Source organism: Acomys minous (assembly GCF_964271855.1).
Source record: "Acomys minous genome assembly, chromosome: 5".
Lineage (NCBI taxonomy): Eukaryota > Metazoa > Chordata > Mammalia > Rodentia > Muridae > Acomys > Acomys minous.
Window position 1 is genome coordinate 24,316,197 of NC_140494.1, and position 26,831 is coordinate 24,343,027.

The following is a 26,831-nucleotide window of genomic DNA, read 5'->3' on the forward strand; positions in this document are numbered from 1 at the left end:
TCACGTGGTCATTTCCCCTCTCAGCCTCCTCCCCATTTGATAAGTAAGGTGAACTAGAGCCAGGCCTTTAGGTCACCCCCAGTTGTAATGTGCCCCAACTTTTGACTACTCAGTGACAGCTGTGTGACTCATAGGAGATAAAATACCCTGATGTAATCTGATGAGCAAATGTCCATTATCAGTCCCTCCCAGACTCTCCACACTTGTGGAAAGTAGATATTCAAGAGATGCCTAACCAGTTTCCAAGAGTTTCCTTTGAAGTTCCGTGTTTACCTACAAAAATACAATGCCAATTTTAACGTGCTTTGTAATCGGGAGGCTTTCCTCTGAAGTTTGAACAGTTTGTTGAAAGCAGGGTGGAACATTCTGTGATCCGGGCCACAGCTTCGTCAATGGCAGGTCACAACCCAACCTAGGGTCACTTAACTGTGGGGCCATGAAAAGTCTGGCACCAGTAAAAGGATGATGACTGAGCAACGAGTGAACGGTAATTCAAAATCAGGGTGTAGTGATTCCAAAATGCTTCTGGCAGCACCCACTCATGTCTGTATTGAGCAACTCTGTTGCAGACCTGGTTCTGAATACTGCAGCAGGCACCCTGTGTTCAGTGCATGCCTCCAGGGTGCACAGTACTGACCACCGTCAGCCATAACAACCTGGCTAAGACTAAAGGCTACCGGACACTAGGAACTCAATGCTTTAACTGTGCTTACAAGTTCTTCTGCCACTATAGAAACTCAATAGTTCAATTACAAAACAGACTTTTAATGATTTTCTTTTGTCACACTTCACCATATAAATATCAAATTAGTGTATTTCTGGATTATATGTTAGAATGATTAATTTTAACTGCCATTATAAATACATGTATCAACTCTGGAAAAATCCTGAAGATGATTTACATCCTAGAGCATAAAGTATTCAGCCAAGGTTTAATTCTTTGTGTAAAATTAAGCAAGTGCCTGCATCTTATTGCATGTTTGCTTCCTTCCTTAACAAATAGTAGAATTAAATGCATGCCAAAGCCTAATGTAAGTTTCTGGGCTAGGTAAGTGGTTCAGTCTACAGTACTTGCCTTTCAAACACAAAGTCATGATTTCAGCCCCCCAAAACTCATGTTTAAAAAGCTAGGCCTAAGACAGGCAGATCCCTGGGGCTTCCTAGCCAGTCAGCCTAGCCTAGTTGGTGAGTTCCAGGCCAGCAGAAGACCCTACCTCAAAAGAAACTGTGTCTGAAACCTTAGAACCGGCCTCCTCAGACATGCGTTCACTAACATGTGTACCTGTAGACATGTGCAGCTGTATACACACACGACCATGTAAACACATGCATACACACTTGCAGATAAGATAAAACAAATTTCTTTGAATGAATGTTTACCTGTGTACCTGTTCTATATCTCTGTATAGAACATACAAAACTTTCTCAGGCAAAGGAAGCCATGAATAGAATAAAATGCTTCAGAAGGCTGGTCTAGGGACGCTTGAACCTTACAGGATAATCCTGAGAATCTCTGAAAGTGGGACATGTAGAGTGTGAGGTGCTCATTCCCAACTCCATCTCCCTCTCTCTTTTCTGCCATCTTTCAGGAGTCTGGAAGATGGGATGCTCTGGTCTTACGGACTTGCTCTTCACAGCAATATACCTCTAATGCCTTTTGCTAAATTCCAACCTGATAACCCAGTCCCTAGAAACCCAATCCACCACTGTTGCCTGCGTAAATGTGTATGAGTCTCTTTGCTCTGGCAGAACCGTCTAAGCCAGTCGGTCTCAAAGCTTTGAGGTTTAATGTCAACTATTTTGCCATGCTTCTTTTTTTTAAATCTGTAATAAAAATGGTAGAAAACTGTAGCTGGCATGCTCACAATAGAATTTTCAGATTATATTAAAGACTAAAGAAAAGTTAAGGATTAACGTGTATTAAAATCACATATTTTTAGAAGGACACCAGAAGGTATGATGAAGGAGCCAGTGGTCACTGTGCATTTAGGAAAGCAATGGTGTCCTAATTCTTCTCATGCCTTCCTATGGGATTATCATAGCAAGCAAAGAGGAAGCTTTGTCCCTTGGGAAAGATCTATTGGGAACGACATGATGTTTCTTCCTCATGTGCTCTTCTATCTAAGTATATGAAAATTGCATCTCTTGGTTTTTGGCTTACTTTATGCTTTCAGATGTAGTGGGTATATTGGTGTTTTGGGGCCCCACATTTTTCATCCAAATGTCTCAATGGATTCTTGCTTCTTAAAATCCACATATCCATCCATTGGAAGATTTGGAGTGAAAATATTTTCTGAGTTTATTTTTCATTGCTAAATCTCCTTGTTCTCAACTGGGAATATCCCAAATTAATCAAAAGGATGGGTTTTGGCAGTCTGTGGGCAAAGTAGAGGGGCAGTGTGGCCATTTTACCAAGAACATGGTGTGGTCAAGTATCTCCCAAACATATGAAGCAGTAGTCCCATGTCACATAGGAAGACACATGCGTTTGTTTCTGCCCCTGGAGACAGCCAAGGAGCTGTCTTAACTAAGCACTAGTTAATGATATGAGTTGGAGTCTACTGTCTTGATGCTCCTTATACTGTAAAGACAGCAAAGCAAACTCATCCAAGTAAATCTATGCATATTCCTCTTTCCTTGCAGAGGGAAAATGATCCCATCCGATCTTGAAAGAAGAATCCTTGAAGTCAAACAGAAAGTAAGTTTTTATAGTGATCTTTGACCCATAGCAACATGTATTTTGATTTATAACCTAAAAAAAAGGTCATTTGGGTTTTATTTTTTTAAAAAAGATCCAAACCCCAATCTCCAACCTTTAACAAGAATATGAATTTTACATACAATCAACATGTTGCTCTCTAAGTATACACACACACAAACATGCACACACACACATATGTTTCTGAAACATCAGGGTCTATAAACCAACAGGACAGTCAGGACAGCTTAGCGTGACTGTGCTGACTGTATCTATGACATTCTTCCACACGCTTGCAGCCATATCTTATTATGTAAATCAATTTTTATGTTGCCATGGCTTGGCGTGTGTGTGTGTGTGTGTGTGTGTGTGTATGTGTGTGTGTGTATGTATGTATGTATGTATGTACATGTATATATGCGTTTCACAGAAGTTTAAGTTGCTGAGTAGATAACACTATACAGAAATGGGCTTCCGAAGCCTCCCTACATGCTGAGCTTGCCACTGAGTAAACACAGGAACAACACTCCTCACAGCTAGCATGCTCAGGCAGCATGTGAGTGACTGTCCCACAGATATTTGAGAGGACCATATTAAAGCATAATCCGATTTGGAAGGCACAGATTTACAACTCTTTTAGAAATAGCAATACCAGGCTGGGGATATGACTCAATTGGTAGAGGCCCTTGTTTAGCTTGCAAAAAGGCCCGGCTTTGATCCCTAGCATCCATAAACTAAGTGTGATCAAGGTAGAAAATCAGAAGTCCAAAGTCATCCTCAGCTACATATGGAGATCTTGTCTCAAAAATAAAAATAAAAGTAACATTATCTATCAAGTGATGTGCCCTTGAATGGCTCATGACAGAAGTTGCTTTTAGAATCCTCTGGTTAATATTTAGCAAATAAAAGGTACAGTGCCTGGCTTAGCAGTAGACATAGTAGCTCTGTGTTTAGTAGCAATCATTTATTTCCATGTGCAGTTCATTTTCTCTCCTACAGCTTCCTTGTATTACAAAGGTGACTAGTAATATACACCATGGGGTTAGAGCTTTGCTGCCACCTAAAGACAACCTCTGAAGCATCAGCATCTATAAACCAACAGGCCAGTCAGAACAGCCTAGGTGACATTTCTTCCGTCCTCTTCTTACCATATCATATTATTTAAATCAATGTTCACGTTGGCATGGCTTGGAGAATGGCTGGCCCTATGTGAGGCCCTCCCCTCTAAGACCCTAAACAAATCACCCAAGGTATTCTACATAGGAGCATAGCCTGGCAGAGTTCCTCTTTTCCCCCACCCTCCCACCTGCCCATGCTAAGGCAGGAGTTCAGCTAAGGGCCCTGGCTGTGAAGAAGAGGAAATACTAGAAAATGAGAAAAATAAATGAGAAGGACCTGTCAACCTACCTGGAGTATGCAGATGGCTTGGTGACGTCACTGAAAACCTCCAGTGCAGCAAAGCTGGTGTGGCTATCTGCTGCTGTCATAGGGCAGCTGTCAGATGCAGCCTAGTGAACACTTCAGTGTCTTGTAGGAGTCCTTGGTTTACCAATCTGGAGTGATGACAAGCCTTCTGATGAATAAAACAAAGCATGTGGCAGGGAGAGTTTCCATGTTTTTAATCATCTCACCAAAAGAAGCCTTGAATCCTAGTGTGGTGCCCATGCCTATTGCTGTAGCACTTAGGGAGGAAAGACTGTCACATACTGAAACCAGCCTACATCCTGAGTTCCAGGTCAGACTGGGCTACAAAGCAAGACCTTGTCTCAAAAAACAACTGAATAAATAAGCCCACAAACCCCACTTACCCAATTGGGGCTTTGTTGTCTTTGTAGGGATTTGTTCCTTTCCTTGTGAGTGCCACAGCTGGAACCACTGTTTATGGGGCTTTTGATCCCCTCTTGGCTGTTGCTGACATTTGCAAAAAGTATAAGATCTGGATGCACGTCGATGTAAGTACCCCTTAACGACTACCCATAAACACCTTTGCACAGCTTTTACATTAGACTCATGGAATAGGATGCTCTCTCTCCTCTCTCTCTCTCTCTCTCTCTCTCTCTCTCTCTCTCTCTCTCTCTCTCTCTCTCTCTCTCTCTCTTCTCTCCTTATGATCAGAAAGGTGGAATCTCAGCTTTTAAAGATTTCAGAGGCATGGAACTTACATGGTGTATAGTATTACACAGAAACAACCTGAAACTGGTTATGCATTAAGGTTCCCAACATGAAAATATTATTGACATGACTATTTGAGCTGAATGATTGGTCCTAGATTTGTTGATCCATAATGTCCTTGAATAAAAACAACACACAAATACACACACACACACTCATACACACACATACACTCATATACACATAGTCACACACACACATATCCAGATCTCCCTTATAGGTATAATCTGGATTTATATTTTTAACAAAAATTATAAAATACTAGCTGGACATGGTGGCACTTGCCTTTAATCCCAGCACTTGGGAGGCAGAGGCAGGCAGATCGCTGGGCATTTGAGGCCAGCCTGGTCTACAAAGTGAGTCCAGGACAGCCAAGGCTACACAGAAAAACCCTGTCTCAAGAAACAAAAACAAAAACAAAAAAATTATAAACCTCAAGATGAAGTTAGAAACCATGTATTTTATTCAGTGGGTAAAGCAGGCTTGACAGCTTACTAGGAAATACGGATTATCAAATCCTGAGGGTTTGGTGAACGAAGAAGCCAAACTATATTTGAGATGTTTTAACATAAGGCTTAATGGCACCAAACTATGAAGGAAGAACACCACCATTTTCTAATGAAAATACATCCATTTTTATAAAGCTGAACTGAAGAAATTTAAATTGAGTGTGTCACTTGGTGTGGCTTGAAGATAGGTTGTCATCTGCAAAGTGCTTGCTAACCATCCCCAATGAGCTAAGATATTTGTGATAAAGAAAGGACCACAAACCATCACCAACTAAGTACAATGCATAGTTCAGCTGATCTTTTTTGTTTCAGTATTTTCTCCTGTGGGGAGGGATACTCTGTTACACATTCAGGTGCAAATTCCTTATGCTGCTGTAAGCTAAAAGTGCAGGTGGCACAGACCTGAGTCAGCCCGACTTTCAACGTGGAGCCCGTTTATTGGTTTCCCGGGCCATCTTACCTGCTCCAACTGTGGCAACCATAGGCTTTCTCACTCTGAAAGCATGGGCCTTCCAAAGGAGCAACTTGAAACACCGCAGGAAGGGCTAGGACAGCCATCTTTCTCTAGCTCATGCAGATTGGGGAAATGTGTCTCCGATTTGGCTCCATAATTACAAATCTACAATATATAAATGTAAGATGGAGTCTGATGCTTCAGCCTTGAAATTTAAAGCCCTCACATTAGGAGAAAGTGGTCCACTCCTTTAACCAACTGTGCAGGTCCTTTTCATACCATTGAAAGGTGCTGCATTCTTCCTTGTCTGTTTTGCTTTTTCAGGCAGCTTGGGGTGGAGGGCTACTGATGTCCCGGAAACACAAGTGGAAGCTGAGCGGTGTGGAGAGGTATGCGTAACTTCCTGGTTCATAATGTAGAATGTGAAAAGCTACATAAAATAAAATGGCACTCCACTTCTGACCTGGGGAAGTCCTGGGATGCTGGCAAGACCGCTCTGCTCATACTTGGGAGCCTTGCCTATGTGTAGCTACAAAAAGAAAAAAAAAATCAAATCCCATATTAAGTAACCCGGTAACCCCCATTTCAAAAATGGGGGTTTGTCTCTAGAGTTCATTCCTGGTGTCTTAGATCAACCACCATGACTTTAAAATGGGCAGGCTGTCTATGTTTCTCTAGAGAGATGTGTTATAGCTTTCATGTTATCATAAGAATAACATTCAAGGCTTTAACAAAAGCAATAGTTTTCTCCAAGCAGGTAAACACCTTGCCATTTGTAGTGCTGAAAGTTACCTTTGGGATTAGATACAGTCAGCTGAGTCAAAGTAAGGCATGCCAGTGATTTCACGCTCCTGGCTTCATTCCACAATCACCCTTTCCTGACCTAGCTCTCTGATTGATGCAATAAGTAGCTTTTGTTTGTGGCCAGTGCAGCAGACCATTGAGAAAGGCTGCAAAGCACAAAGGAAGTAATGTCTGATTAGCATAAAGCATATTGAGGTCCGAGGGGGGAAATGGAGAATACAAAATACGGCCTCAGGCTGTGTTCTGCACCACATGCAGAGGGCGGACCAGTTTTCCCATTGCCACATAGCAAGTCAACCAGGTCAGCTGCAGTTGTGAGTTCTGACACTCCAGACCACAGAGAAAGCTTTAGTTCATCAGAGACTGCCAACTGCCTACCATGCCCTGCCAAGCAGCCAGATGCCACCCAGGAAAAGCCTCACCCTGGCTATGCCCCTAGACATCTTGGCATAAGTCCTATGTCAGGACCAGAGAGCAGCAGGCTTTGTGAGCTTGGGAGCATCTGTCAGCATGCAGAGGCCAGACCAGAGAGGATCTGTGTGATACTAGCCCTGCTCACATGCACAGAACCTATGAGGGTAGAGGGAAGGGAGGAGAAGGTTAAGGGTAGAGCCAAGAGTGTCCTATTGAACTAGCAGAAATAAGGCTGGGGAAGATTCAAGACAGAGCAGCCAAGCCCCATATCGTGGGGGTGACTGTCCCTGGGTCTGCTGCCAGGAGGCCTGGCTGAGGCCCAGCAAAGTGAATTCACTAGGCTATCCTTGGGTAAGAGGAGATAAAGACATGTGGACTTCCACCTAATTTCAGCTAGATCCCTAGTACCATACATACCTACCCAGAATTGGATTTGTGTGCTTGCAGAAGTTGCCGATGCACAATACCTTCTATCCTATGGCCATTTCTGACTGCTCCAAGGAACACGCATGGTTTATACTACCTTTAATGGCTTCCTCACGCTCCAAGCACCGAGAACCATGGAGCACCCCACTGCCACCACCACTCGAAAGCTCACTAAATTACCTGCCTGGAGCCTCAGAAAAATAAACACCCACACACTTTTATATTGCAGACAGTTATTTGAGAGAGAAAAGCTCAAAGTGTTCATCTTGGAACATGGAGTCCTCTGTGTTCTCGCTGCCACAAATCTCGAAACCAGGTTATAACTAAATGTACCAAGTGGAGCAGCCAAGGATGGAATACTCAGAAATAATGGCGCTGTCGTGTGCTCTGGCACATGTAGCAGTTGATAATCATCCTACAGTTTCTTAGCATGAAGTGTTCTCTCTTTGGTGATCAAGATCAGAGAACTGTTGGAAATTCCTGGAGCACAATACATGTGGACTTAATTATAGGAAAGAAATAGCTAGTCACTAAGTATCCCAAGCTAAAGTTTAAGACTCTCTCTAAAGAGAAGGGAAATCCATCCCTCTGTGGTTTCAGGGCATTCATGAGTGACATTCTCACAGCATAACGGCAAAGCGCTATCCAACATCCTCTTTAGGAACAAACCAGATCCTTCAGGTGACTCTGTTTCTTGCTAGCACTGCCTTTTCTAGAGCCAGTGTAGCCAAGAAGGCCTGCTGGGAGCCTGCATATTCCTGAGCATGTCTGATGTTACAATCCAACTCTTTAGTCCCCTCTTCTGGGAGACCTAAGGGAGGACTCTCTGAGGGTTGCAGTAAAACAGAAGCTGCATCATCGATTGCCTCCAGTCCTACTTGAGAGCCACGGCAAACGTGCTGATGAGAAAGACAGAGGAAAAAAAATGATTCTTCCCAGATGTCATCTGGGAAGCATTGCCAGGGAGCACGCGCCAGACATCAGCACTGGTGCCCAGCATCATTCAGTGAGGGGCGGAAAGGAAAGCAGGGTATCATGGCTGGGGAGCAGAGATGCTTACTCATGTTCTGGGAGAAAGTTGAGAACGGTCTGATTGGAGGGTAGGGTGTGTTTGTGGCCCTCCATGTAGATGTAGGGCAGGAAAGTGGTAGAAATACGGAAATTCTGTCCATGGAGTTGACAGAATATCTGCCACAAGTATGTCACCAGAGATGCCGTCCAAATGCTGCGGACTCCTGAGCTGGATTGTTCATTGGCTTAAATAAGATTCCTGGTACAGTAAGTGTCCTCTGTCTGGGAAGAGGTCATCCGCCATTCACCATTTCTTCCCAAGGATGCTAACCAAGCCTTGAAAGGAGGGTTAGGGGAGAAGCAAGTGAGAGCACTGTGGCCACAGCTGCTATGGGCTGTATTCCACTAACTTCATCCTCCTGTACAGACTCATGCTGTGAGTCTCATCCCAAAGGCCCTTCAGGTTCCTGGCAAGCATTGAGTTTGCCTGATGAATATGGAATTCTTGGTGGGAACAGTTGCTTTCTGTGGGTGCTGGGAGGGGAGAGGTTGGGGTAGTGCAGGGGGAGTGAAGGGGAGAAATTAAAGGAGCTTGAGTGTGTCCGCAGAGATGCTTTAAGAATCTGGACGAAGGGACAAATAAAGTTAAACAAAGGGAAGCCATGAAGAAGAGGGCAGGTGAATATTCAGAGAACAAGAAGGAATCCGGTGTAATGGAAGCTACGAAAGGAAGGGAAGGGATACAGGCTGAACACAGAGGTCATCCAGGGGCATCAGTAGCCATGTACTGCAGTTTGGAATCTGAGCTATAGGGAAAGGTGGATGCTGACAATATAGGAAGAAGAGAGACCATAAAGAAAACCATAAAATAATGCCAGTGTCAGGGTAGGGGGTCAGTTCAGACTCTCCAGATTAAGCTAATAGTAATTGTTACTGAAGAGATATGAACCATGGTCATAATGTCGTGTAAGTCTCTGAGTTCTGCCTCTCAGGGCCACAGTTACTGAAAGAACATAGTGTTTCAGATGAACGAGGGCAGAATTTATTGGCAGCTCTGCTGTAAGGTAGGTATAGGCAACCATACCCGTAATCCCAGTACTCAGGAGGCTGAGGCAGGAGGATAACAACTCTGAATCATCGTAGGCTTTGTAGTAAGAGCCTGTTTCAAAGAGAAAAGAATGGAAGAGAGGAGAGGAGAGGAGAGCAGAGTAGAACCTTGTATGGGCTACATCGCTCACCACACATAAAATCGGGTTAAAGGAAGATGGCCTCCGAGGCATAGCTAGAAGGCCCGCTGGGAAGACACATGTGAGTAGGACAATGCCATCAAAGGAGGGACCGATGATCTATGTGGTAATGTTCCCTCATGCAGGCCACTGTGACAGAGTCAGAAGCAGGGACAACAGAAGTTCAAGGGTGACCCTTTCATCTGCCCAGTGCTCTGGGTCAACAGTAGCTAAAGCCAGGACCCTGAGTTGTGATCCAAGACACCCATAAGGGCCCCAAGACCACCACAGAGGCAAATGTGTGCGTCCACTGGAGGTGCAGAGAACGGACAGGGATAGAATCCTGTTGACCTCCTCCTCTCTGTGAACAGTGGAAGGCTACACTTCTGCACATGGGGTGTCATCCTGGAGCATGAGAAAAGCACAGCCAACTGGAAGCTTTGTGGGGCAAAGGGCAGAGCCTCAGTCACCTGAGCCTGATGTGGGCCCTCTTTCTTATGTGATTGTTTTCTAGGGCCAACTCTGTGACATGGAATCCGCACAAGATGATGGGTGTCCCCTTGCAGTGCTCGGCTCTCCTGGTTAGGGAGGAGGTATGTTTCTCCTGACTCCGGGGCCAGTCCAGGGGTGGGATCTAACTGTTCTCCTGTTCCCTCCCGGAGTCCAGATGCCCGTTCCCCACAGACAGCTCTTCTGACCTCTCCTTTGGAGGGGAAGGACCTGATGCCCAGAGGGGAACGGAAGACTTGACTCTCAGCCTTTAGACCTCATTTGCATGTTGCTACAAACTTCTCTCCTCAGCTTGGACCCCTCCCCCTGGCAGCCCTGCATACAGAGACCTTCTATGTTCCAACCTCAGAAAATTAAATCCACAGTTTGTTTTTTGGAAATATGAAAAAGAGGAGAAGTTTATACCATAGGAAGTGTACACATAATAATTAAAGTTAGTGTTAGGATTTAGACACATATGCATGAATATATGCATATACATATTACATGTCTCATAGTTAAATCTAAAATTGAATGTCATATTCAGAATCTAAATTTTGCCCATCTAATATGTATTTGCTACAAGAATGAGCAAGGAGCACTTTCTTTCAAGGTATTTAGATATTTGAAAAGTCTGAGCCAGAGTCTCACTGTTGGCCAACACCTCTACGTCTACCTTCCTGGTGCCAGGATGCACCATGTCAAATGTGCTCACTTTTATGTTCATCTTGTTACTAGGAACTAAGCAAAGCACCAAATGTGGGGGTTCACACTTGTTATTGTAGCACTAATGAGGCTGTTCAAGCCCAGCCTAGGCTACAGCGCCAGACCCTGCCTTGAAACAAGCAATAAAACCAAGCCAATGAAAACAAGAACTAAATAAAGAGTTTCCATTTATCCTAATTAAATTTGGTCATGATTAATATTTAAATATTTAACTTTACTTGCTTTAACGATATTTCACTTGTTTTAGAAAACACAGATGCATTTAGATTCACCCAAAATTCTGTTATTTGGAGGTAGATATCATTACTGTCTTTAAATACATTTTCCCACAATTCTCTGGGAATGTATATGTTATATATAAATACATATTTATGCATCAAAATAAAATTGATACTATCTATGGCATATACATACATTCTATATTTAACGTTCTAGGATGAACATGGTTATTTCAAAACTTCATTTTTAAATTTTTTTAAAAATTTATTTATTGTAATTTATTCATCTTACATCCCCTTCCTTGTACCTTCCTGTCCCACTCTCCATTCTATTCCCCTCCCCTAGACCTCTGACGGGGGGACACTCCTCCCCCACCATCTGACCACAGCCTATCAGGTCTCATCCAGATAGCCTGCATTCCGTGCCCCCCCCCATTTCCTCTGTGTGCCTTCAGAGCCTCTCCTCCAAGGGGCAGTGATGAAATTGCAGGCAACAGAGTTCATGTCAGAGGCAGTCTCCGTGGAGAATGAGCTGTCCACTCGCTACATATAGACAGGTGGTCTAGGTTTTCTGTATGCATGGTCCTTGGTCGGTACATCAGTTTGTACAGCCTTCCCCCTCCCCCCACCTCCCTCACCCCCACCACTTGGTTTAGATCCATTAGCCTTGAAAAACTTCATTTTAATGGTCTATTAATATTCTATCACATAATACCTGGTTGCTTGAAAAATCCTTATCTTTATCCCTTTTCTGATTATCAATCCCTTTAAGAAGGATTTCTGTGCCAAAGGGCATTATTATTTCCTTCACCTCTCATTCTCCTTAACAGCTATAAATTTAAGCGGCGTGCCTTCTGTGTCTTCAATAAAGTAATTAAATTCTGGACACAAATTGAAGACAATTTCTCCCCTCCCCACCCCCGCAAAAAAAAAAAAAATTAAGGAACACATTGTAAAAGTATTCCCTGGGACTGGTTTTGAAAGAAACACTCAATTACTTTATCATCATGTCCCCTAGCCCATGTGCACCTCAGCTGTACTGCTGGAAAGGAAAGGATAAATCTTTGTTATTTATGTCTCAGCCAGATGTTTGGTGGTGGTTTTGCATTCTGTCACAGCTAGCCAAAGAGAGAAATGCAAGTCAGATGGAAACAGGATGATGTGGATCTGATTAGATGCCTGCCCTGGAAAGAAAGGTCTGACACTTTGATGCTACCCAGGATAGAGCCCTGCGGCTCGGCACCTAACCCTTTCCCATCCCAAATACTCATTGACAGCTTGAGACGTGGAAGTGCCTATCTGCTTCAGATAAGAGGAGGGCAGAATCTGACACAGCTGTGTCTTATATACTAGTCTTATCTCAAAAGGGGGTTGGTGTTCATTGATTTTTCTCATCACTGTGACCAAATACTTGGTAGGAAACAATTTAAGGGAGGAAGGGTCTCCTTTGGCTCACAGTATGAGGTGGCACAGTCCATCATGATGAGGAATCATGTACGACATGTAGCTGGGATAGCTCGCCACCTCCAGTCTCCACAGAGCACAAACAAACAGGCTGGAAGTCAGGCTGGGCAGTCACCCCCAAGACCTCCCCTTAGTGAGCCATTTCTTCCTGAAGTTTGCACAGCCTCCCAAAACAGCACTACCACCATCTGGAGAACCAAGGTTTCAAACATGTGCCTCTGAAGGGACGTTTTACATCCAAACTGCAGCGTTCTCTCTCTGGCCATCCATACACACATGGCTATCTCATAATGCAAAATGCAGACAGTGCAGAAATCACTGTAACTCAACAATTTCAACATTGTCCCAAAGTCTCTTCAGAGACTCAATGCTACCTGTCGGCTGGCTGCAAACCACTGAAAACCTAAAGACCTACAATGGCACAGAGTAAATGTTCTTGTCCCAAAGGGGATGAATGGGAGCAAAGCAAAGAAAGGCCACATCAAAGGAGGGCTAAAGCTGGGCAGGCTACACTTGACCTTAAGGAGGCAGGCTCATTTCACTTATTGCTAGGACTTGTGAAAAAGACATGGGACTTCAGTGTGTACTATACAGGGTCAATAACAACAAGCCAAAATCTTATTTAAAAAAAAAAAAAGCAAATGAGACAAATAAAAGATGTATAAATTCAGTGCAAAAAATGTTAGTATCTCCACAGGTTAGGCCCCCACCTGTGGTGTTTTCATTTCTCTTGATGCCAAATTATGTATGGGACCCCATGAAGTGGAACTTCCAACAGTAAGGAACACTTTATAAAAATCATTAACAATTAATGATTGATGTGGGTGGGCCCAGCCCACTGTGGGAGGGCCTCTCCTTGGCTGTCTGTTCACTTTTTTATACAACCAAGGACCAAGTGCTCACAGTGGCACCTCCCACTGTGGCTGGGCCCTCCCATATGGATCATTTATAAAGTAAACGCCCCGCAGATTTGCCTATAGGCTAATCTGATCGAAACATTTTCACAAGTGAGGCTCCTTCTTCTCATATATATGTCTTTAGTTTGTGTCAAGTCAAAAAAAAACTAACTAGCGCACACATTGAGATACATAATTAAAATAAAAATAAATCAAAGAAAAGAAAGTGATAGATTAAGTCTAAGCACTCTCTCAGTTCCAAGAGCATATAATGCTCTGACCACACACACTCCCAACCCTTGGAATACCGTGAATAATGGCACCATATAAAATTGCAGTAAGCATTCTGTGGTGAAAAGGGTTGAAATGTATTGATGAAAGTTTTAAGCTAATCCTAGCATTCCAAGGGATCGTTGAAGCCTGTAAACATTCTGTTATACATTACAATATCTAAACAAAAGATATTTAAATATATAGGTTCCTAAGTCTATTTAAACATGAGACTTCCATTTTGTGCAGCACCCATGCATGGGAGCTCATTTGGAGCTCATTGGTCTATGGCTGTTTCCTTGCTCAGAACCAGGACGTTATCACACTGAAGCCTTGTGTGCACACCCATGCCCTGTGAGGTTCTTTCCTTCAGTGCTGATCACATCTATTTGTGAGCTTTCAATGCCAAGGAAAAACTGGCACAAAGTTGTTGTGTCCATGAAACAAAATAGAAGCACCTGTTATAATGCTGCATCCTACCAGCCTGTAAGGGGATATGCTTTTCCAAATTCAGTACCTTTCTCCTGCTCTAATACAAACATGTCATTTGTCTCTTGTTTTCAAAGACAACTATGGACTCCATGTAATACGAAGCTCAAGCTACCGGTGGAGTCAGTCCTATTGTCTACCAAGAACTCTGCCCGCATTGCTTTCGGTTCTAGTTTGGATGACTTGTTTCAAAAGCTTCTCACTTCTACTGCAGCTCAGTGATCACGTTTTAGTCTTTTCTTCTCTTGTCACGAGCCACGAGAGAAAGAAAACCAAATGCCAAAGCTGTTCTGAAATCACAATTACACAGTAGCTGACAGATGACGCAGGAGCTCCCCCAGTGGATGTGCTAAATGGAGTCGTGGTGGGGTTTCCAGTAAGAGAGCGGCAATGCTATTGTAGTCTTAGAGGCATGAGTCATTCACTGTTCTTTGGAACAATCGCTTCGCTGCCTATTTCTATATTAGGGTTATGGTGCTTTGGGCAAATTCATGGTCACTGACAGGAAACTCTTTTGCAACCACCGTAAGCAACAACTGAATGTGAAAATGCAATCTCTAAGCCTGTTCTTGGGAAAAGAACAGGAGATGGGAAAGTTTGCTCATTTGGGTTCAACTCAGGATCGCAGTGTCTTTGAATATTTTTTTACATTCCAATATATAAAAATAAGAGCAATGAGCTATTGAATAGCTCCAATTCTAATGATTACAAAGGAGTGAAAGTACTAGAAGAACCACACAGTTAATCGTATTTGACGAACAGGAAAGTTGGAGCTGGAGAGTATGGCTCAAAGGTTAAGAGCACTGGCTAATCTTTCAGGGAAGCCATGTTTGAATCCCAGTACCCAGATGGAAGCTGGCAATCATTTGTGCCTCCAGTTCCAAGGAATCTAATACCCTTTCCTGGCCTCTTTGGGCACTAATCCACATGGTGGACAGACAGGCTTGCAGGCAAAGTACCCACACACATAAAATAAATCTTAAAAACCAAAGAACCTAAGTTTCTGAAGCCTCTTCCTCCCCTTCCTTTTTCTCCTTCTCTTTCCTTGCCTTCCCATTTAAAAGGGTGATCTTGCTCTAATAGAGTAGTTTTGGCTGCCCTGGAACTCACTCTGTAGACCAAGATGACCTCAGACTTGCAGCAATCCTCCTACCTCTGCCTCCCAAATGCTGGGTTTCTGAAATGTTTTAATTACCACAAAACTAGACTAATATAATCTCTCAGAAAATGGGCATCACACTGTGGATTTTATTTATCTATGTGTTTTTTTATAAACGCATTTGGTTTTTTTGTTTGTTTTTTGAGACAGGGTTTCTCTGTGTAGCACTGGCTGTCCTGGACTTGCTTTGCAGGCCCTGCTGGCCTCAAACTCACTGAGATTTGCCTGCCTCTGCCTCCCTGAGTGCTGGGATTACTGGCATGCACCATCGCATCCAACATAAATGTATGTCTTAGGATAAAGAAAACAAAAATGTGTGTTCCTGTTGACCTCTGGTAGCATTCTACCTGAGCCTTTGTCCCAGAGTCAGGCTATGATGCTTACTGGACAGTCTTGACTAGTAGTTTTCCTTTTTATTACTTAGTGTTTTCTTCTTCCAAGAGACACAGTAACATTTGGGTCTGTGATTTGTCCTTTTTTTAAACGATTACCACCACAATGCAATGCTAAGGGAGTGAGGCGAGTACCCTGAACTTCCTCTTTGCTTCTGTAGGGACTGATGCAGAGCTGCAACCAGATGCACGCTTCCTACCTCTTCCAGCAAGATAAACACTACGACCTGTCTTACGACACCGGGGACAAGGCCTTGCAGTGCGGGCGGCACGTTGATGTCTTTAAACTATGGCTCATGTGGCGGGCAAAGGTGAGCACAGGCCAGCTGAACGGCAGCTGAAGAAAAGGGAGCCTGTCAGGCAACATTTGTTAAAAAGTGATCGGTGAATGAAAAGTTACTCCAGGAAGTTCTCCTTAACCCTGGCTCTGCGTGCCTGCATGCTCCACGGGCAAAGAGCACAATTACCCCCGTTGTCTGTCTCCCCTCAAGTTTAGTTGTTGCTAAAGCTCACTCAACTCAAAAACCCACTTGGATGCTTTTGGCAGAACACTCTGATTTTTCAACAGGTACCTCTAACTGTTGCCATCCTCATCTTCACTGTCATTTGGTTTATTTTATGCCCCTTCTCCATCTTGGTTGATGATCCATCTGAATGACTGGGTAAATTAGTGTTTTTCTAGGGAAAAGCCAGAATGAAAAGTATCAGCTGTGACCACTCGTATCGGATACTTCAAGGGATGACTTCTAATGAGAAAACACTTTTTAAAACTTCAGAAGTCCCCAGTCGTTTGTATGGGCCTCTGCGGACACCAAAATTTACCTGGAGACAATCATTTCTATACCAGCAAAGTCACTTCTGTAACTCTTGGTGTCCAGTATAGGCCAGACCTCTTTGCAGCCTTCTGGAGGCAGACAGCTGTGCTAAATGTACGCAGGGTGCGCAGGTCAGAGATTAGATTTCTATTAGTCTAGTCCTTGACAATTTCATGCACATGTGTAATGCACACTAGGCATGTTTGTTCGTCCACCCTTTCTTTTTTCCACCCCCAAATCCCACTTCTATAGTCTTTGGGTGGGGGGTTGATCTTGCTTTGTGCACTTAGTTTAATTTTGACTAGACTCTCAATTTGCAAATCACAAAATCAGACAATGCATATGCCACAGAACCTAACTGAGAAACGTTATTTCAGGGAAAGGAAAACAAGCAAGAGGGTTACGTGAAAGGGAAGTGGGCATGCCCTTCCTGTGTGTTTGACCACACGTTTGACTCCGCATTTTCATTGCTTACACAATGGGCAGCAGGCTCAGTCCCATAGGCTGAAGTAAGCAACTTACCAGCCAGCATGTTTCCCTCCAGAAAGAAGGCAAGGCAAGGGGTTTTGTAAAGAGACAGGAACTGTGTCAGGAGTGACAAACTCCACAGACTGTGTCGGGAAATTTTTCCAAGTAAAGGGAGTGACCTTATACAGTTCAGATACACATGGCATGGCCAAGAAGGAAAGAGGAACTATTTTCCTGATAGAGAAACAGTGCGGTCCACAAGTGTTTTGTAGAATCTCCTTTAAGCCTATTCTGAACAAAAGACATAGTTTAAACAGAAAGATGAGCTTAAGTGGGAATAACTCTGAAGTGGTTCCCAGAATAGCATGTCCTTCAGGCGGTCTCCTTTATAACATTTACCCCCAATGAGTTTTCTCAAACTGCTTCAAGGGTCACCGTTGCCTAGTAAGCCTACTATGGGTATTGTACTGGGCTCCCATCTGACCTTGGCAGCCTCATCCCACTCCACCCACACTGAAAGCATATACTTGGGAGCAGAAGGATCATTGTATATTCATGACCAGCCTGATGAGTATAGCAAGTCAGAGGCGAACCAAAAGTATAGAAAAAGACCCAGTCTCACAGAGCCAAAAACAAAACAAAGCCAAAGTCGAGCATCTGCCAAAGACATATAAGCAGCCCCTGTTCCTCAGCATAAGACTTGGTCATTCTGCCACAACTTTGATTTGGAGGAGGAAACATAAGGTCATATACTGTTGGTGTGTTCCCAATGAGCCTTTAAAATTAGTAGGCTTTATTTCACTGATGAATGGGAATTGCAAAGTAGTAATTGGCAACACCAGATAGTAGGTTAAGAAAGGTTGGTGTCTAGGTAGGGTGGAAGCTCTCTCATCCTTCAAGCACAGTTCTTCCCATTGCTTTCTCCAGAGATGCTCGTATTAAGTGATGATCACCAGCTCCTGGAGCCTCCGCTCCTGAGTGGGCGGCCCTGGGTTCTTAGAGACATAGCTTAAAGCATAGCAGGAGTGGATGAAACAGCAGGGACAGGTCAGCCCCTGAGAGGAGGGGGAGCGAGCCAGCTTTCCTCAGTCCTGAAATCAAAGACCTCAGAGAGAGGTGGATGGGCAAGGCCACGCTGCACTGCTTAAGCGCTTCTTTCAATTTGTTACACAAAGCTTCAAATGGCTGAAACATCCAAATGGAACAATTTTTTTCATTTGACTTCTGACTTAAAGCTTTATTTTTTTCCCCCAAGATGAAATGGTAATGGTTATCAAAGTACTGAGCCCAGTCCCTCAGCCTAGACAGAAGTGTGGATAATTGTCCCATCCACCACTCCCTTGCCGTGCCTGTCATGGGACTCAAGCTGTCCTTGTGAGAATGACCATTTGGCTACATTGATTACATGGCTTTGAGACAAGATTCTATTCTGAAGTGGGGCAGATCCCAAACTCACAGCAATCTGCTTGCCTTGGCTTACTGAATGTGTGATAATTTTTCTTTCATCCCCTGGTCTAAAAAAAAAAGAATAATGAGGAGGAATAGATAAGAGATGAACATCATTTCAGCAACCAACATTTTCTGAAATCATTTCTTCAGTGCAACTCATCCTGAAGCAGGCTTTGCATGGGCTGTGTTGTGTCTTCCCTTTGGGGGACAAGAAGTCCCTGCATAGAAAGGGAAAGCACACTCATCTTAACTCCATTAGGGTTGCAGTTGCTTCCCCTGGTCTCCATGCTGGGTTAGCTGGCACGCCAGTTCCAACACACTGACTGCTTTTCCGAGATTTTCATTTGCTCTTAGCAAATGGAGGAGAGGCATTTTGGAAATCGGTTCCCTTGTGTGCCCAGACGTTGCTTAAATGGCTCCAGGCCAAGACTGTTGTGCTGTTTTTCCTAAGTCCAGATGCAACGTTTCCAGAGTTGAGAAGCAAAAGACTTCAGTGGCATGCTCACTCAGCTGACATGAGTCATGCATCAGCACAGAGAACACCAAAAAGCTAGGCAGAGTGACAGGCTTCCTAAGACTCATTTGTTTGATCAACTGACATTTAGCGAGTGTCTGTTTGTTCTTACTCATGCGTAGAGGGAGTTTGGGGGCTGGATAATTTCCATCATGAGTGCATGCCAAACAGGCATTGGGGGGGTGGGGGGTGGGAAGTGTTCCCTGACAAGGCATCCTATCTACAGGAAAAGACTAGCCCAGCCCTTCTGTTATTAATGACTTCCATGATTGCATCTAAGAGCTGTAGGGGCAAATTTTCCCCTTGAGTAATCAAAATAATTGCCTGGGGAATTAAGCCCTGGGAACAAAAGGAGTCAGCTGTGTGGGGCCTTGTAATGAAAAGGGACAAATGCACCATGGGGGAAGAATGAAAAGAGAGTAATCACCAGAACGGCCCTTGGGAGCAGACTTGTCTAAGAAGGGTCAGGGTGGCCGCCAGTCTCCTGAGCACTCATGCCACGTCCCCCATCTCCATCTGAGAGCTGCCCGCACACTCCGTCTGCCTAAGGCTTTTCCTTCCTCTCTTTTGTAGGGGACCACTGGGTTTGAAGCACACATCGATAAATGTTTGGAGCTGGCAGAGTACTTATACAATATCATAAAAAACCGGGAAGGATATGAAATGGTGTTTGACGGGAAGGTATGTACTCACCTTTCTACAGTCGCCACAAGCATCTTCATTCCCGTTTCTCACCCCTGGCATTTTCTGACGTCGATAATGTGCTGTCTGTCTGAGTGGGACCATTACAAAGGGGAAAGCAGTAGATGGTGGGATGGCTCCTTGGAGCTGGAATAAAGATCAGACTCACAAATGACTCTGCAGAACGGGAAAGGGAGGTGCTCCCAAGGCAATTAGTTGTTTAAATACAGAAATTGTCTTCTGAACCTGAAGGATAAATGCATTTGAGACATCCTTGGAACTTTGGACCGGGTCTGAACCCTACTTTCTTCTCTGTAGCCTCAACACACAAATGTCTGCTTCTGGTTTGTACCTCCTAGTCTGCGCGTTCTGGAAGACAACGAAGAGAGAATGAGCCGCCTCTCAAAGGTAGGTGCTGAGAGTGCCCGTGCTATGTGTATGCCTGGACCCATCCCCTCTGTGGACTCCGACAGAGCCAGGAGGTGCAAAGCCTGTATTTCCTGACTTTTCACAATTCCATTCGCTTGTTTCTAGAGAAAGAGTTTATGATGTCTTAAAATAATGACTGAGTGATAGTCTTTACTCCCATTCAGAAAGCACCAAGAACTATGCTTGAAGGTTAGTGGATGTTTTTGAAAGCAAAAAGATATCAGTTGCAAATACAAAAGAAACTTCAAGTATCAGAAAGGGTTAGCCAAGACAAAGAAGAAAAGAAGAAGGAGAAGGAGGAGGAAGAGGAGAAGGAGGAGGAGGAGGAGGAGGAGGAGAAGGAGGAGGGGGAGAGGAGGGGAGAAGGAGGAGAAGAAGAAGGAAGAGGAGGAGGAAGAGGAGGAGGAGGAGGAGGAGGAGGAGGAGGAAAGCTGTTGCAGATATCTCTTGAGATACCAAGGTCAAGGCTACCCAGTGGAAGGAGCAAAAATATTAGCAGCCACAATTTACAGGGTATATTGTGTCCCAGACCCCATATTTATCAGGTTTCAGGTCTCTTGAAGTCTCATACAGCCCCTGTGAGTTGATATGGCCGCGCGGTTGCTGTCCTATTTTATTGAATGACAGTAGGAAAATGTAATTTTCCCCAAATTTCACGGTAAGTCTGACTTCAGAGCCCAAAGAGCTCCAAAGTTTCCTCTGGCCAGGAAAATACTTTTTAAATAAAATTTTAAACTCTACCTGCTCCCAACATTTGCACATGGGTAAGTGTGCCCTGCACTGTGTTAGGTTCATCAATGTAAGGCTAAGGTTAAGAAATTAGGACGTTGTTAGACTCGTCGTGTAAGGACCACATAGTTACAACTTACAAGGTTGATGGTGGGCAGGAAAGGGTCCGCAGCTGCTGTAGCAGAGGATGGAGGGTGTGGCCTGGGAGGGTGTCCCATGATGAGACTAGTGATAAACATGAAATGACAAAGATGTAGATGGTTCAAGGGATATTTAATAAATTACCCTTGTCAGAGTTGAAGGTTCACTTTGGTGAGCAGTTGAAGACGCATTCTTGGAGCTGACAACAAAAGGCCTTTGTGGGAAGCTAGAGAGCATGAACTGAATTTGAAACAGCAAAAACAGAACCCATGAAACTGCAATGAACAGTCTAACAAAAATACTGTGCTCTTGCCTGACAGACTCTTCTGTATATGAAGTCTTGTGGATTTATTCACATATAATTCTTCATTATCGCTAAGGGCTTTCTCTCCCCAAAATACTCATAAGTGAAAACAAATTTAAAAGAACATTAAAAGAAACCGGAAGAGTTTGGGATCACAGGAAAGTTGTCAGAAATATGTTGTCTTTAGTTATGTTTCTTTGGTGTCTATGTGTGGTAGTGCAGAGTGTACTCTTGGGGGTCAGGGGGAGGGGGAGGACAAAAGAAGCCACTGGATGCCTTCCTCAGCTGATTCTGACTTAGTCTCTTGCTTTTCTTCTTTTTAAAAAAAAATTTATAATTCATCTTTTTTAATTTTATGTCCATTGGTGTTTTGCCTGCATGTGTCTGGATGAGGGTTGTTGGATCCCATAAAACTGGAATTATAGCCAGCTGTGATGTGCCGTGGGTGCTGGGAATTGTACCCTGGTCCTCTGGAAGAGCAGCAGCCAGTGCTCTTAACTGCTAACCCATCTCTCCAGACCCGACTTAGTCTCTTGATACAGGCTCTCTCGCTGAACTCGAAGCTTACCATTTCAGGTAGCCTGGCTGGCCAGTGAGCTCTAGGACCAGCCTGTCTCCTCCCCGCAGCATGGGTGATACAGGAATGTGCAACCCCTCCTGGCTTTGGGGTGCTAGGGTAATATGCTCCCGTGTTTTCAAGCAAGTGCACTCGCCCAGCCCCTCGGAGGTCTGCTACTTGTATCCATCACTTGATATTAAGGTTTATCCCTCATAATAATTCTACCGATAATTCTTCCTTTCATTGACTTGACATTTCCTGGGGTGAAACTGTCTCCAATGTAGTACCACTAAACCTTTTTAGCCCCAGGACCAGATTCTTTCTGCTCCCTGCAATACACACAAATCAAGATGTCGAGACCCTGTTAGCCTTCTGTGCCTTACTCTTATTATATTTACGGTTTTTTAATGTTTTGAGCTGTTTTTATTCTCTGATCTGATGAAAACTTGAAGCAATTCCTTCAAGAGAAAACTGTGGTCCTGTTTAGTTAAAAAGCTGTGGGGTTCCTCACAGAAAGGAGGTCTGGGTCCTGAGAGAACGGCATTGCACTGATGTGGTCTCTCCCATAGGTGGCGCCAGTGATTAAAGCCAGAATGATGGAGTACGGGACCACAATGGTCAGCTACCAGCCCCTGGGAGACAAGGTCAACTTCTTCCGTATGGTCATCTCAAATCCTGCAGCCACTCACCAAGACATCGACTTCCTCATTGAAGAAATCGAACGCCTGGGACAAGATTTGTAATCACCTTGCCCATCAAACTGTTTCAATTCCCTAGGTAGACAGTTAAGTTGTCACAAACTGTGTAAATGTATTTGTAGTTTGTTCCAAAGTAAATCTATTTCTATATTGTGGTGTCATAGTAGAGTACAGTTTAAAAAAAACTTAAAACAAACAAGAAACATCACTCCTTTAAAAAAAATCCTTTCTTAAGTTTAGAATACCTCTCTAAATAACTAGTGACAAAAGGCTATGTTCTAATCAGTAAGGGAAAGCATAAAGTTGTTATAAACACTTCCCTTTTAATGTAGTATGCTAATCCAGCTTTATTTTCACTTCAGGGCAGTTGTACTGAATAGTGCCAAGTCACCCTTGAACCATAAAAGGTTCTCTGGGGTGCAGTGAAAAGGACAAAGTAAATATGAAATGTATGCTGACAGTAGGAACTCTTGCCTTTTTCATAGTATTAGGAAAAAATTTCTAATTTACCTATAGCAACATTTCAAATGTATTTAAATACATATAATTTTACAAAAAGAAAAAATATATATTAAAAGAAATCCTATTTTGTAACATATAGATTTTATTTTATATGGGTTATACAAACTGCAGGGGCAGATATGAAACCTAAGCCAGATTTTTTTTTCTTTTTCTTTTTTTCCTCTCTTTCTCTCTTTTTCTTTTCATGGAGGCACAATAAAATACTTTAGCAAGGTAATTTTTAACATAGAAACCCACAAAATTCTTTAAACATGTAATAACTTACTTTAGTATATATTATAGCTTATCATATCCCTAAAGGTAGTATTTCAAAACAAACATACACACACACACACACACACACACACACACACACACACACACACACATGAAACTTCTAAAAACAATCGGTCAGATCAACAATTGAGATTCTCCTTCTGTTCAGGCTTTGCATTAGTTGGCCCTAGAAGACCCACTCTATAAGCCTAGCAAGCCCAGAATGGTCCCAAATGCGGACCAGCATGCCCGGTCTGCTTTCCCATGTAGCCTGCTTTGAACAGAAAGTTGATATTAGTTCTTGAAGTGTCTTTTAAACCATGTTTTTTTTTAATTAGGTCATTTAGATTGATAAGAAAAAAAACTAAAAATAAAAACCTCATCAGCACTAGAAAACAGGGTGCCACACAGTCCTTAAGTGTTAGGAGCTCAGATACCCAGCCACGGGAGACAGTAATGGCTTCATCCCCCAAATGCGACGATTTTGCTACTGTCTGGGGGTAAGGTCATTTGCATCCTGGATACTCTCGTTACCATTCCTTCTCTCTAAAGTCTCACTTTGAAGTCTCTCCTGGTAAAGTCCCTACCCCCAGGTCCCCGGTAATAAATGGATATCCCACGTGGCTCTTTTCCTTTCCAGAAATGAGTTCCTTGTGCCAGCAGGTCCAAGATAGCCTAAAAACTTCTTTTATCTGCCTCCCAGTAAGCTCCACAGTGACCAGCGTATGCAGAGGTCACTAAAATTCGAAATAATATTTTAAGAATAAGTCTCTTTCCCCCATAAACTGGACCGAGAGCTGGCCACAGCTCCCATGATAACAGAAGTCACAGATGCACAGACCTAAGCTCTGGCAGAACCTTTCACATGCGAGTGTTAGATACATGTCCAAAAACAGTGTCCCACTCGGTATGGATGGGCATTTCAGGACCAGACAGACTACAGGGACAGAAGAAACAAGGCCCTGTCCTTAACAACCACAGGGGCTTTGTGATTTTGCCCCAGACCTTATTTGAACAGGCTACGTTCACAGCCCCTCGGTGTGAACATGGCTTCAGGCCCTTACTGTCTAGAGAGCCCATGGATTTGCACAAAGGGATGGCCTCCCTCTTTAGACACTCTCCACTGGGCAAGCATGTCGTTCCTTTCTAGAAACTGGCTGCGGAAAATAAACATGCAGCTGTCCGTCCACCATGAGCCTCAGGCCCAAAGATCTCACTTCCCGGGCAGACACCCACTTATCTACCCCACTGCCCCACTCAAAGAAGGCAGTATGGCCTAGTGTCCTGGCAGACAGAAAGCTGAGCCCTCGGGGGACAATCTTGGTAGCAGAAGCAGGCATCTAGTTTGACTAGGTGACAGGACTGAAAAAGAACTTGCATCCACATATGAGCAAAACTACTTTTACTAGTGAATCGAATCGCTAATCCCCATCTTCAGATTCTTTCTCAAAATATCTAGGAGGCTTGCTCAGACGCGGAAACTTCTTCCCACTGTATCCTAGAAGAGGAGGTGACTGCAAGCTTAATAGGACCCAATGCTTTAATAGATGCTTTTTACTGTAGTTCTGCCGTCCACTCAAAAGAGAGAGTGAAAGAAGATGGGAAGAAAGAGATGAATAGAGGGAGATTGAGCCCAGCAATGGTCCAAATTCCCAGTGCCAAAGGTCTTTATCTGTGACCTTTTTCCCTCTCATTTTTTTCTCTCATTTTAAAAACATTGGTTTCAGCTTTAATCAGAACTAATATGGCCATTTTTTATTTATGCAGCAATATTTCATTTATTATTTAAAATACTTGAAAAAAAGTGCAGTATGTGTTTTTCTGAGACTTCTAAATGGTATAGACATAGACTTTATGTACTGTCACAGGATTTGAGAAAAAAAAGAAAATCTCATGTGTCTGTGTGTGTGTGTGTGTGTGTGTGTGTGTGTGTGTGTGTGTGTGTGTCCTGTCACCTCAGATTGGGGTTATGCACTTTATATTGAATTGTGCCGTGTTGCAAATCAACCTGTGTCACTGTACAGTGTGTTATCAGTGTGTCTTCTGTGTGGTAGCTGTACTGAACTTTGAGATTATGAGAACTACCTTTGCATCCGGTCCTGTTCTTGCCTCTCTTCTCTTTCACTCTCTCGCCATGTCCAAAGCTGTGTACCCTGTACATCATCAGCTCTTAGAGAGAACATCACCTCAACTAAGCCCCGCCCTAAGGAATCTCTTTGAGAGCCTATGATTGCACAGAGATTCAAAGGGAGAGATGCTTCATCTCTGAGGCCAGAGAAACCAATTACAGAGTGTCACAAGCTGCTGACACGGCAGGCGTTGACACTGCGGGGACTTGGGGTAGGTGCTGCTCCTCAGAACGGGGACAAAGGAAGCACAGGTGTAAATATAGTAACAGGACAAAGAATCCAAATCATCAAACCAGGTGTCATCCTGCACGTGCTTTTCTGTTATCAAGTGCTAAACGCAAACACTGTGTACTAAGTAGTGATGTGTGCCAAGATCTTGTTACCAAATGGTGTTTCTGAATAATGTCAACCTTTTCCCAGCACCCCTCCATTACTAAAGACAGAAAAAAATACAAACAAAATATACAAGCGTGGCAACCTGTTATTCCTACCAAATATAAACTTGTGTATGATCAAAGCATTTTACCTGTGTTTTCTCCCTAAACCCAAATAAATGTGTAAATGTGGACATGTCGGCTGTGCGCGCTCACTTCCCACTCTGCCATGTGGTGTGAAGGAAATGTTTAATGACTTTCTTGTCTTTCTGCTATCACCCTCTCCTGCCATATGTGGAGGATAACATTGCACAAACTCTGGTTTTTTCTTCAAACATCAATGATCAATTAAAACTATTTTATCATTTTAAAAAATTCACCTAAGCAGAAAAAGGAGGAAAAACAATATAACAAAATCCCACATAGTCTTCAACCTTAATGTTGTAGAGCCCAAATCTTATTTCATCTGTGTCTCTACACTACTTTCTCCCTGACAACAAATTATGTTTTTCCGAATGAGTAAAGATAAACACTCTCAAATAGAAGGGACACACAACCCTGTCGTTATTTTCTGTGCCCTGGAAGAATCCCCAACTCTTTTCTTGTGTGATGGAATATGTCTCAGGAACACTAAGATCCTAAGTTCTTCTTTTTCTCTCTGTGTAGCCTTGGCTGTCCTGGACTTGCTTTGTAGACCAAGCTGGCCTCGGACTCACATCCATCCACCCGCCTCTACCTGGGATTAAAGGTGTGCGCCACCGCGCCCGGCTCAAGATTGTAAGTTCTGTAGCTGGGTTACCCAGGACAATCACTGACCCTCTGAGATGTCCCAATAATATCACCCAGCCCCTTGACGTTGTCCCCTAGTCTCACAGCTTTCTTCATGAGGTTTTTGTGTTGCCTAAGATGGATGTATATACAGTGCCTAGCATGGCTCTTGGAGCTTG

General features: G+C 43.5%; 1 protein-coding gene across 1 annotated transcript in view; it reads left to right on the top strand.

The window, feature by feature from the left end:
* Positions 1-26,078, top strand: part of GAD2 (glutamate decarboxylase 2) — a 62,076-nt gene extending 35,998 nt beyond the window's left edge. Inside the window, exons 9-16 of the mRNA XM_084781811.1 lie at positions 2,644-2,698; positions 4,534-4,650; positions 6,158-6,222; positions 10,229-10,307; positions 15,979-16,128; positions 19,637-19,744; positions 20,063-20,152; positions 22,476-26,078. Of these exons, the coding sequence (XP_084637937.1) occupies positions 2,644-2,698; positions 4,534-4,650; positions 6,158-6,222; positions 10,229-10,307; positions 15,979-16,128; positions 19,637-19,744; positions 20,063-20,152; positions 22,476-22,649 (838 nt within the window). The 3' untranslated portion in view covers positions 22,650-26,078. The remainder of the gene's footprint in view (positions 1-2,643; positions 2,699-4,533; positions 4,651-6,157; positions 6,223-10,228; positions 10,308-15,978; positions 16,129-19,636; positions 19,745-20,062; positions 20,153-22,475) is intronic.
* The last annotated feature ends 753 nt before the right edge of the window (positions 26,079-26,831 follow it).